Source organism: Oryctolagus cuniculus, chromosome 12 (assembly GCF_964237555.1).
Source record: "Oryctolagus cuniculus chromosome 12, mOryCun1.1, whole genome shotgun sequence".
Classification (NCBI taxonomy): Eukaryota; Metazoa; Chordata; class Mammalia; order Lagomorpha; family Leporidae; genus Oryctolagus; species Oryctolagus cuniculus.
In genome coordinates this window covers 102116995-102129847 of record NC_091443.1, presented here as the reverse complement: position 1 = coordinate 102129847, position 12853 = coordinate 102116995, and the positions used below count along the sequence as shown (strand labels likewise).

At 50.8% G+C, this 12853-nt stretch overlaps 1 protein-coding gene across 1 annotated transcript in view; it reads left to right on the top strand.

Annotated features, from left to right (window-relative positions):
- Positions 1 to 5894, top strand: part of BNC1 (basonuclin zinc finger protein 1) — a 33659-nt gene extending 27765 nt beyond the window's left edge. The window contains exon 5 of the mRNA XM_070054574.1: positions 3648 to 5894. Within this exon, the coding sequence (XP_069910675.1) occupies positions 3648 to 4332 (685 nt within the window). The 3' untranslated portion in view covers positions 4333 to 5894. The remainder of the gene's footprint in view (positions 1 to 3647) is intronic.
- Positions 5895 to 12853: the final 6959 nt, after the last annotated feature.

The following is a 12853-nucleotide window of genomic DNA, read 5'->3' as shown; positions in this document are numbered from 1 at the left end:
CAGAAAAAAAAAAAAAAATGTAAGAGGATAGAAGAGTCGAAGAGTAAATTTTATGCGTCTTATGAGACACAGGGGAGGTGTAGACTGCTCTGGGCAGAGGGGGTGCAGACTCCTTGAGGAGTTAGGTGTGGGCCTCCTGGAAGAAGGGTGGAGATGAAGTTCTCAGACCTCGCGGTCTCACAGCCAACCCCTTTGCAAACATGACAGACTCTGAGAGCTTTTCTCTGCTTGGGTTATAGCTATCAATGTTTTCCATATTAGAAATTTAAAAACTAAAGAAATACTGTATCACTTAATAATAATAAAGGTATTCTAGTCTAATTAAACATTTTTATGAGCAATAACTCCATTTGCTAGAGTAAAAATTGAGTGGGATGAGAACATTTTTGCAAAGCTCTGTAAAGTCTGGCTTAGCAGAAACCAGCCAAGCTGTCCTGTCTGCTTCTGCATTCAGTCTATTGCAGTATCACACCCGGCAGCCTCTAGAAAACTCCACCGTACACTCATGAGAGAATGAAAGTGGAAAAACAAATAATATCTTAGTGTCATGAAATTCTGTTTGGAAACCCCCTAAAAGTATCCCAGGGACTACTGGAAACACTCAGACCACACTTTGAGAACTGCGAGTCTCAACTAATCAGAATTGTAAGAAGCCAAGGGACAGGGGTCCGAGGGGGTGGTAGAGGTCAAAGGGGAGAAATAGAAAGACATGGGCAGTGGGCACAGGATTAGCAAAACCCTGGGAGCAGAAAGCCCAGTGCGTGGTCCAGAGAGTTTTAGGGGACACAGTACCACAGGAAATAGCGTAACTAGTGAATATCTAACCCTGTCAGCTTGAGAGGAGGTAGAGGAGCCCACAGTTAGCTCTTGGTATCCATGGAATACTCTGGAGTTGGCCAGGAGGCCTAGCGATTTCTTTTGTTGCAGTACAAGGCTCCAGGAACTGTGTTTGTCTGACTTTTTTTTTTTTAACTACTTCTGTGCACTGGAACTTGTATGTCAATCTTGTGTCTGGTTTTCTGCTGACACGTACCAGCCCCTTCAGCCCAGAACACTGACATAATCACAGGGCAGAGTTGTAGTTGAGAGGAGCTTCTTGCAAAGTGGGACTGTAATTCTGATTATGTCCAAAAAAAATGTAAGGAGATTAAAGAAATTGAGCAGTAAATTTTATACATTTTAAAAAATACTATTAACCCTCCCATATACATATGTCTTTGGAGATTTGGAAGAGAAAATCCAGTTCTTAGTTTGGTAAGGTTGTACTTCCCAACTTGACCCTGGGCATACATTCTGACCCGTATTGAGGAAGGGATTGTCTCTGCTTGGGAATACTATCCTGACAACTTTAAGATGGTACTCCTTGGGCCGGCGCCGCGGCTCACTAGGCCTCCGCCTTGTGGCGCCGGCACACCAGGTTCTAGTCCCAGTCAGGGCGCCGGATTCTGTCCCGGTTGCCCCTCTTCCAGGCCAGCTCTCTGCTGTGGCCAGGGAGTGCAGTGGAGGATGGCCCAAGTGCTTGGGCCCTGCACCCCATGGGAGACCAGGAGAAGTACCTGGCTCCTGGCTCCTGCCATCGGATCAGCGTGGTGTGCCGGCCGCAGTGCGCTGGCCGCGGCGGCCATTGGAGGGTGAACCAACAGCAAAGGAAGACCTTTCTCTCTGTCTCTCTCTCTCTCACTGTCCACTCTGCCTGTCAAAAAAAAAAAAAAAAAAAAAAAAAAAAAAGATGGTACTCCTTGATAAGGGGTGGTTTCGCCTGTCAGAGGTTAGCAGGGAATCTCCAAGCAAGAACAACATTGATTTACAAGTTACATCAAAATGATAACATGTAAGGAAAAGGCGCGTTTTATAATGGTTGTTCATTATCTGCCCTTCAGGAGTAATCACTGGGTAGATGATTGGCGGTGTGCTGACACTGCTGCACTTGCAAAACTTCTGTCTGGCACATAGTGAAACGCTGCCAATATGTTCTAAACTACACACACACCTATCCATGCGCAGAATTTCCTACACCTGTAAAGTGTGTGTAAATACTCTAGACAACATGATCCAATAGAAATACAATTCAAGCCACATAGAAAAAAGAATGTTTAAATATTGGTTAATTGATCGATTAAAAGAGTGGCAGAGAAAGAGAAAGCTTCCATTCAGTAGTTCACTCCCCAAATGGCCACAACAGCCAGAGCTGGGCCAGACTGAAGCAAGGGGCCTTAACTCCATCTGAATCTCCCATGTGGACAGCAGGGGCCCAAGTCTTTGGTCCGCCTTCCACTGCCTTCCCAGGCACATTAGCAGGGAGCTGGATCAGAAGCAGAGTAGCTAGGATACAAACCAGCACCCTTATATGGGATGCAGGTGTTACAAGAGATGGCTTAACCTACTGACCACAATGCCCACCCTCAGAAATTTTTAATGTTCTAACAGCCACAATAAAAAAGTGAAACAGGTGAAGTAAGCTTTAGTAACATATTTAATTCAATATATCCAAAATAATATTTTAGTCTATGAACCCAGCCGTATTTCAGATGCTCCATAGTCTTGTACTGCTAGTGAGTATCATATTGGAGAATGCAGCTCTAGAAAATATTTCCTGGTTTCATTAAAATAAAGTCCTCTAGGGGGCCAGCACTGTGGCATAGTGGGCTAAGCCTCCACCTGCGGTGCCGGCATCCCATGGGGGTGCCAGTTCATGTCCCGGCTGCTCCTCTTCAGATCTAGTTCTCTGCATATGGCCTGGAAAAGCAGCAGAGGATGGCCCAAGTGCTTGGGCCTCTATACCCATGTGGGAGACCTGGAAGAAGCTCCTGGCTCCTGGCTTCAGATGGGCCCAGTTCCAGCCATTGCAACCATTTGGGGAGTGACTCAGTGGATGGAAGACCCTTCTCTCTGTTTCTCCCTCTCTGTCTGTTACTCTGCCTCTTAAAAAAAAAAGTCCTTTGGTAGCTCCTGGGTCCAGTGTCCCAGTTAAACTGGCCTGGTTGAAGTAGTCGCCATTCCCAGTAGATGGGGCACAGGAAGTTCCATATCTATCGGATTGTAGAAATTGAATAGAAGTATATATTCCCAGTGTCTAGATTGTTCATTTCCCGGTGAATGCTAAGTTCATACGAGTGATGAACAGCAGCATTACATCTTTTTTTTTTTAATTTTTATTTTTGACAGGCAGAGTGGACAGTGAGAGAGAGAGACAGAGAGAGAAAGGTCTTCCTTTGCCGTTGGTTCACCCTCCAATGGCCGCCTTGGCCGGCGCGCTGCGGCCGGCGCACCGCGCTGATCCGATGGCAGGAGCCAGGAGCCAGGTGCTTCTCCTGGTCTCCCATGGGGTGCAGGGCCCAAGCACTTGGGCCATCCTCCACTGCACTCCCGGGCCACAGCAGAGAGCTGGCCTGGAAGAGGGGCAACCGGGACAGAATCCGGCGCCCCAACCGGGACTAGAACGCGGTGTGCCGGCGCCGCAAGGCGGAGGATTAGCCTAGTGAGCCGCGGCGCCAGCCAGCATTACATCTTACAGCGACCTGAGCCCACACCATCGCTTCTCCCAGGCTGTAGGGTTCTCCTGATACCCACCAATTCTCTCTACTCAGAATGATGACCGTCTAAAGCAACAGCCAGATCCCTTTCTAACCATCTTTTCACTCTCGCAGACACAGTTCAAACCTAAGCCTCCACCAGAAAGTCCTGGACCAGGAAGCAGTGGAGAGCCCTGAAGACCACTTTCGAGCAGCTTACCTTCTGAAAGACGTGGCCAAGGAGGCCTATCAGGATGTGGCTTTCGCACAGCAAGCCTCCCAGACATCCGTCATCTTCAAGGGAACAAGTCGAATGGGCAGTCTGGTTTATCCAATAACCCAAGTCCACAGTGCCAACCTGGAGAGCTACAGCGCCGGCCCCCTGAGTGAGGGCACCATCCTGGACCTGAGCACTACCTCGAGCATGAAGTCAGAGAGCAGCAGCCACTCCTCTTGGGACTCTGAAGGGGCGAGTGAGGAAGGCACCGTGCTTATGGAAGACAGCGACGGGAACTGTGAAGGGTCCAGCCTTGTCCCCGGCGAAGATGAGTACCCCATCTGTGTCCTGATGGACAGTGCCGACCAGAGCCTCGCCAGCCTGCCTTCCGGCCTGCCCATCACCTGTCACCTCTGCCAAAAGACGTACAGTAACAAAGGGACCTTCAGGGCCCACTACAAAACCGTGCACCTCCGCCAGCTGCACAAATGCAAAGTGCCGGGTTGCAATACCATGTTCTCATCCGTTCGCAGTCGGAACAGGCACAGCCAGAACCCCAACCTGCACAAAAGCCTGGCCTCGTCTCCAAGTCCCCTCCAGTAAGGAGAAGGCAGACCAAGCTGGCTCAGATAGGCATCGGCCATAATTCAGGAAAAGTGTAGTCCAAAGAAACATTTCTGACTGTTTAATACCGTTCGGGACAAGCCAGGCAAAAAGGACTTGACTTTCCAGTTTTCTACAGCAGGACGAGCAAAGGACAAGCCCTGTGGGAAGCTGACGTTGGGGCAGCCCTCCCCGTTAGATTGTTTCTCAGCCAGAGAGGTTTGTCACTGACATGAGGAAAACGCAGAAACGCGGTTTTTCCTGGATTTGTTTACACGTTCCCCGAGAGCACTCCAGGTCTGCAGATCAACAGTGGGGGCCCAGGCCCCGGGAGCAGCTTCTAGTGTGGCTGGCAGTGTTAAAGGTCAAGGAAGCGTTCCAGAGGAGGCGACTGCAGACAAGCAAGACGCCAGGCCCAACGAGCCCATTTTCAGTTTCTTCTTCCGATGAGTATGCAATCCAGACTGGAATTCGGGAAGATGACACTCGGAGACCATCCCTCCATTGTTACCGTGGCCTCGTCCCCCTGCTCCGCCCCCCCCCCCCCATAGGCCTCATGTGTTGTTCCAGGGCGTTCTGGGAGGAAGAGATGGGCCTCCAACACGTTCCTTATTAATGATGGATCTGTAACATGCATTCAAGCTAGGGGAAAGTACTTCATGCACTTAAAAATAGTGGTATTCAATTTAATTTAAAGTGACTTTGAAAATATTTAATTTGTGTTTGTTATGTGAGTATCTGTGTGAGTGCAGACATGTCAGTGTCACCTCCGGATCTCTGTTTAGAAACAGAATAGGTGACCACTTAAACTTCAGAAACACTGCCCGTTTGCTCTAGGTGCACCTCAGTCAGCCCACCTGGATCCTCAGTGGAGGAGTGGGGGCACGATCCTGCCAGGGCCGCGTGTCCGCCGGAGCGTGTGATTGGACAGTGTGGTTCTGGTGGTGGCTCTGTGGCGTCGGCATCACTGGACCCCTTTCCTCGCTTCTTTTATAAACGTGTAAGATTAGGATGAACTTCGGAATTTACTCGGTAGGAAAACAAGTAGGACATTATCGCCATACTGTATGTCTCAATATTTAACTTATTCTGAAATATATTCCACACCACTGTACACATTTTCCATTGTAGAAAGGAAGCCTAATCAGCCCCGTGGAATCAGATTGTCTCCTGGACTTCAGCATTCACAGTCTTCTAAAAGCCTGTGTAGGTAAAAAGAAGTTGATTTTCTGTTCATCTTTTAAACTCCATGGTTGATTTAAGTAATAAAATAAATTCCTAAAATTGAGGATTATAAAAGATATAACTCCTCTGGCCTGAAGGTGAAAAAAGCCAAAACTGTTACTGATTATTTCAGCGGTTTTTGTTTTTTGTTTTTTGTTTTTTTTTAAATAAATGTGACAACTTAAAACTTGTCTCTGCTTAAAATGAGATGTATCTTCAACTGTTTTGTTACCCAGCTGTTTAATAATACAGTTTCTCCAGAGTGGAAAAATTTGTATACAAATGTTTTCTATGATTTAATAAAAATATATGGCACATCTTTTGTTTAAAAAGGCAAACGTTTGTGAGGACATTTTTATCATGACTGCCTTTTGTGTGTGTGATTGTGTACACCCAGAGACTCCCAGGGAATCTGACAGAGCTGAAAACCCAGGGCCGACGGGTGGCCGAGGAACGGTAGTGGTCACTCCTGCCGTGTGGAGATGGGAAGTGCACAGTCACCAGTCTGAAAAGAAATGAAGCTGTTACTTCACAGAAAGGAGGAGCTAAGTACTCCTTCATTCAAGGAAACTACAAAGCCAGGAAAAATACAGTGCTATCAAAGATATGTCTTAGAACCAACGCTCCAAATAGAATGCAGTGAAAGAGGGAAGCCTCTTGCGAAATAGGCAAAGGCTTTTTTTCTTTTAGAAAACTTAATTTTTGTAACTTTTAATGTCCTCACAGTTTTCGCTCTTTCTAGTATGTGTAGATGGGCAAGCACGCTCCCATCCCCCCATCCAGTGCTGCCCTGGCTCCTTAGTCCACCTGGGGGAAAGAAATCATTGCCAGCCAGCGCCTGCCATTCCCCACCCGCTCCACACCATCTCTCTCCTCTAACGGCCCAACTGGACTCTTGTTTATTCCTACATCCTTGCGCAGCCAAAGTGGGCCCTCTAAGGTAGACATCAGGTCATGTGGCCCAGCTCAAAACCCTACACAATTAGTATAAAATCCAAAGGCCACGGGCCAGTGTATATGACACCATTACCCCATGAGCGCCTGTTGGAGACCGAGCTACTCCACCTTCCACCCAGCTTCCTGTTGTGCCCAGGAAGGCATCAGAAGATGGCCCATGTGCTTGGGCCCCTGCCACCCACATGGGAGACCCAGGTGGAGCTCCTGGCCTCTGCCTGGCCCAGCACTGGACACGTGGCAATTTGGGGAGTGGACCAGCAGATACAAGATCTCTCCCTCAAACTCTGCCATGTTTTTTAAAATTTCAGATGCTCCCAAGGCCTACAAGGCCCTACAAGATCTCCCCAGCTGTGCCAGTTCTGCATCCTCCTCCAGAGCCCCTCTGATTCCGTCCGTTGTCAGCCTTCTCTTCCTTTCTCCACAGGAGCACTTCCAGAATTCCACATCCTGTTCTCAGTGGCTGACCTCACTTCCTACTCGCAGATACTAGGGTTTGGAACCCTTCAGCTTCTCCCTCAATTCCCAGAGCCCTGATCTGTGTGCATCATACCCACCCTCGTGTGGTCCCCCCCTTGTGCCTGGTGGGCAGTCACACTTGAGCTACAAACCTCTGAAAAAGTGACCAGGATCCGCAACCACCCATCTTGCTGTAACACTCAGACCCCTTCTGGTCTCCCTGAGCTCAACCCCTTTCACAGGAAGGTGAGCGATAGCCTTTCTGATTGTTTCCACCTGTGCCTATAGGTAGCTAAGTTAGTCTGGGGTCTCCGTTAACCAGACACCAACAGGATTAAATTTTTTATTATAAGAAACATTTTAAGAGTGGGTGTTTAGCCAGCTGTTTAAAAAAAAAAAAAAAAAAAGCCTGCATCCCACATGAGAGTACTTGGGTTCAGTTCCTAGACCTAGCTCCTGATTCCAGCTTCTTGCCAATGCATACCTGGGAGGTAGCAGTGACGGCTCAAGTAATTGGGTTCTTAACACCCACATGAGAGACCTGGATTGTATTCCCAGCACCCAGCTTTGGCTCCTGCCCAGGCCCAACCATTGTAGTTGTTTGGTGGGGGGAGGTGACCCAATGGATGGGAGTGCTCTCTCTGTCTCCCTCTCCTTGTGCCAAATAAATGAAAGGTTTAGGGGTAAATGCAGCAGTTAAGTCACCACCGAGGACAGCCACGCCCCATAACAGAGTTCGTGACCAATATCCTGCTTCCTGCTAAGGCGTCAAGTGACAGCTCTAGTAGTTGGATTCCAGCCACCAACGTGGGAGGCCCAGGTTAGGTCCCAGGCTCCTGGCTTCGGCCTGGCCCAGCTCTGGCTGCTGCAGGCATTTGGCCACCTGTCTCTGTGTTTTCCTGCCTTTCAACTAAAATGAAAAAAAAAATTAACAATAGGGGTCTTTTGTTCTAGAAAAAGAATCCATTGCAGTGAAACAGAACGGGAGCTAGGAAACATGGAGAGGCACACGCACAGGGCAGTTCCGATCCCCAGTGAAGGGGAGAGGGAAGCGAGGTTGAGAATACGCAAGACAGTTCAGCAAGGCCATGGTGAGGCCTTGAGACGAGGTCAACTCACAGAGCAGTCCCATGTCACCCAAGAATAGGTCCCCTGGGAACCGTATCATGCCACACTGAGTCACTGGCTTTGCAGTGTGTGGAAAGGTGCCTCCATTTCAAAGCAGCATAGCTGGGGCCGGTGCTGTGGCGCAGCCGGTCTTCCATACAGGTGCAGGGGCCCAAGGACTTGGGCCATCTTCTGCTTTCCCAGACCATAGCAGAGAGCTGGATAGAAAGTGGAGCAGCCGGGACTCGAACCTGTGCCCATATGGTTTGCCGGCGCTGCAGGCAGTGGCTTCACCTGCTCCGCCACAGCACTGGCCCCAAGTATTTGTGTTCTTTGTGAAGGTTGATTCCCTGGCCTCACTCCTGCAGCTGCCTCCAGGGTTTCACTCCGTCACACCTTTCCTCTCCCACCCTCCACACTGAGAGGTGAACCCATCTCACCTGTAACGTTTGCAGATCTCTCTCAGTGATGAACAGGAAGAAGACATCACCCTTGCGGACCCCTGGTCTCTTCTAGTAGAGCTCGCTTCTCCTTCTGCACGGAGCTCCCTAGAATAGCAGCCAGTTTTCTAACCACTGCCCTCTGGCTTCCTCCCTTACCCTAATAAGGGCCCCACTCCCGCCATGGTTCCCATAGCTTCCTGATGCCCACACCTGAGGACGTCTTTGGTTCCTTGGCATCCCCCGGTGCTGTCTTTGACCTCTTCTCTCGCTCTCACGCTGGCTTCTAGGTTGTCCTGTTCGTTTCTGTGGCTTTGACGACTGACCTTGGACTTGGGCCTCCCATGCACTCGTCTCCCAGCAGGTTCTCTCTCAAACTGATTAGCATAAGCCCATGGGATATCACAGAGAAACCCACAGCGTCTCCTTCTCAACCTGTCCAAAACTTGGCATTTCCTTGCCAGTCCACCATCTTCCTCCTATTTCCCCCAATGAGAGAGTGGTACCGTTACCCACCCAGCCAACCTGAGGGCAGCATGCTGATGGTCCAGCATCTTCAAGTCCAGCTGCCCAAGGTCAAACCTTGACCACCCACACAGTAACGCATGAACGTGGCCAAGGAGCAGACTCCCTGAGTTGCAGTTCCATCATCCGTGCAATGAGGATAAAAATAGTCCTGGCTCCTGGCTCCTGGCTCCCACCTGGCCCAGCCCCAGCTGCTATAGACATTTATGGAGTGAACCAGTGGATGGAAGGTCTCTGTCTGTCCTTCTGTCTCTCTCTACCACTGCCTTTCAAATAAATAAAATGCATCTTTAACAACACAGCACAGACCTGCCTGTCTTCGTCCTCTGCAAGTGGCTTCCCACCACCATCAGCGTTCAGGAGTTCCAGCCAGGCTGCCCCCTGCAGCTTCCCTGAGCCCCCAGGACCGGTCAGCCTCCTAAGGCCCTACATACGATGCCGTCCTACACTCAGTGCTCAGGCGTCACCACTTCCAGGAAGCCCCTTGCCTCTCACTGCTTCCCTGGTTCTCTGCACCCATTGCACCGTGAGGCCAAGCTCTGCTCACAGACTGGCCTCAGCATCCCCCCGCACTTTGGCAGCCTTGCATTCACCCCTCACCGAGGGGCTTAACCTGGGGGCCTCCAGTTGTCAGTCGACAAAGATGCACTGAGAAGCCACCTACTGTGTGCCAAGCACTACTGAACACACAGTGGGAAATACAATAGACACAGCGCCTGCCCTTGCGGAATTTGGAATCCAGCAAGAGAAGCGAACATTACACAAAAAATAGCAGTAACCAGATGATGCGAGCTGAGTCCCCAGGAGAGGGGACCTGTTTGCCACTTCTCTTGATAGGAACCCGCCCTGCTAAACCCATTAGTGAGCGTCTGAGGGCATGGGGTCATGACCTCCCCATGACCTTTTCTCCTCCAGGGTAGGCACTCAGGCTCCGTGGCCAGGCATGGGGCTGCACAATGTAACTTCGGTCGTCCCTAGCCATCCCGCCTTTCTGTTTGTATCCAGATTCAATCATCCGTGCCTCCACACTACACGTTGGGAAAGCTGGTCTCACCAGCTGCTTTCTCTGCACAAGCCTTCCAGAGCCCACCATCAATTGATCCGACTGACAGAGGGAGAGCTAACTGCTTTGCTTTGACCTTTCTGCTCCTCCAATCCAGTCCTGAAAAGCCACTTGCTCCCTACCCCGACAAGAGGCCAGGGCCAGGGGAGGACAGATGGGGCTTGGTGTCTGTTGTACGGCATTTCCTCCCACGTGAGCAATCCACTCACGTCCAGCTCATGCCTGAGTTCTTAAAACCTACCTCTGTTAAGAAAGTCACAGGCGGCCGGCGCCGCGGCTCACTAGGCTAATCCTCCGCCTTGCGGCGCAGGCACACCGGGTTCTAGTCCCGGTCGGGGTGCCGGATTCTGTCCCGGTTGCCCCTCTTCCAGGCCAGCTCTCTGCTGTGGCCAGGGAGTGCAGTGGAGGATGGCCCAAGTGTTTGGGCCCTGCACCCCATGGGAGACCAGGAGAAGCACCTGGCTCCTGCCTTCGGATCAGCGCAGTGCGCCGGCCGTAGCGGCCATTGGAGGGTGAACCAACGGCAAAGGAAGACCTTTCTCTCTCTCTCTCTCTCTCTCTCACTGTCCACTCTGTCTGTCAAAAAAAAAAAAAAAAAAAAAAAAAAAAGAGTAGGCATTATTTAAAAAAAAAGTCACAGGCCACTGAATTTTTATTTTATTTGTCTTTGAGATAAGATTTGTATAACATAACAATTTACCATTTTACCCATTTTAAAGTGTACAAGTCAGAGACATTTAATATATTCACAATGTTGTCCAACTACCAACACTGTAGTGGAATCGGCTCGCTTCTACTTCGGCGCTGCTATGAACACTCGCGTACAAGTCTTCCCACGGACATACATTCTCCATTCTCTCGGGCGGATTCCCAGGAGGGGGATCTCTGGGGCAGGTGGTTACTGTGGTGTGACTGTTTCCTACGGTCACTGACTGTCAGATGGGGCTGCACGCCGGGATTGCCTAGACAGCTTTGTAGAGCACGGCTTCTGGGGAACCGCCCTCGGGTCGCAGTTTCTCGTGTCTGCGGCCTGGCTCGGGGAACTCTTCCCAACCTGGGTGTAGAACCTCTCAGATGAACACGGGGGCCTTGGCGCCACGTGACGTCATTCATCTGTGACCCCGAACCTGCTCTCCGCAGTCTGTGTTTTCACATCTGCTTGACTGTGAGAATGTTCTAAGGCATTTATTAAAAAGACATCCTGGGGCCGGCGCTGCAGCTCACTTGGCCGGCACACCGGGTTCTAGTCCCGGTCGGGGTGCCGGATTCTGTCCCGGTTGCTCCTCTTCCAGGCCAGCTCTCTGCTGTGGCCCGGGAGTGCAGTGGAGGATGGCCCAAGTGCTTGGGCCCTGCACCCGCATGGGAGACCAGGAGAAGCACCTGGCTCCTGGCTTTGGATCAGCACAGCGCGCCAGCCATAGCAGCCATTTGGGAGGTGAACCAACGGCAAAAGGAAGACCTTTCTCTCTGTCTCTCTCTCACTGTCCACTCTGCCTGTCCCAAAAAAAAAAAAAAAAAAAAAATCCTGGGACCGGCATTGTGGCTTAGTGGTTTAAGCCACCATCTGCAACTCTGGCCTTCCATATGGAGGTCGATTCGAGCCCCAACTACTCCCCTTCTGATCCAGCTCCCTGCTAATGCACCTGGGAAAGCAGCAGAAGATGGCCCAAGTCCTTGGACCCCTGCCACCCATGTGGAGACCCAGATGGAGTTCCAGGCTCCTGGCTTTGGCCTGGCCCCACCCTGGCTGTTGCAACCACTTGGGGAATAAACCAGTGGATTTAAGATCTCTTTGTCTCTGTCTCTCCCTCTCTGTCACTCTGCCTTCAAATAAATAAATCTTTAAAACAAAACAAAACAAAAAAAGAAGGATTACATAAAATAAAAATTTGAGTTCTACCTACCGTTCCCTCCGAACGTGCGTGGTAACAGTTTGCAGTAGCCTACAGCACACCGCCACCTTCCAAACACAGACCACAGATCTGGAGCGATAATATACCAGTGCAAGTGACTCTTGGGCTAGAGTATGCATTAGACCATCCGCCAGGTCCCTTAAAGCACAGGTTGCTCCCCGAGCCTCTGATGTAGCAGGTCCAAGGTCGGACCTGAGGCTTTTATTTATTTGTTTGTTTGTTTATTTATTTTTACTTTGGAAATGAGCCCCACCTGATGCTGTTGTACCAGGCCCCAGAAACCACCCTTTGAGAATTACTGGTCCTGCGCCTAGACCACAGTTTCTCAAACTGTTAACTGGGGCGTGGGGTGGGGGGTGGGGGACAGATCACTCCTATGCAGGTGGCGGGGGGTCGGGGGACGGAGTGACAAAACAAACAGCCCCCAGTTGAGAATCGCTGCCCCCAATCCTTCCTAAAAGGGAGGGGCCCTGCCACTCATCCCCTCCCCTGCCTCGTTCAGCTCCTCCTCCCATCCCTCTGCCCTGGGACGCCTTACAAAGGAGCTTGTGAGACCTGTTCCTAGCTCCCTGGTAGTGGCAGGGCCAGAGAGAGGTGTCTGAGGCTCTGGACACCAGCTGTGTGGTCCTGAGCAGGGAGCCGGGCCCTATCAGCCACCCCTCCTCACCCACCACTCCTGCCGGAGACCCATGGGTCTCCACATGGGTACAGGGGCCCAAACACTTGGGCCATCTTCTGCGGCTTTCCCAGGTGCATTAGCAGGGAGCTGGATCAGAAGGGGAGTAGCTGGCACTCAAACCGGCCTCCATATGGAAGACCAGAGTTGCAGATGGTGG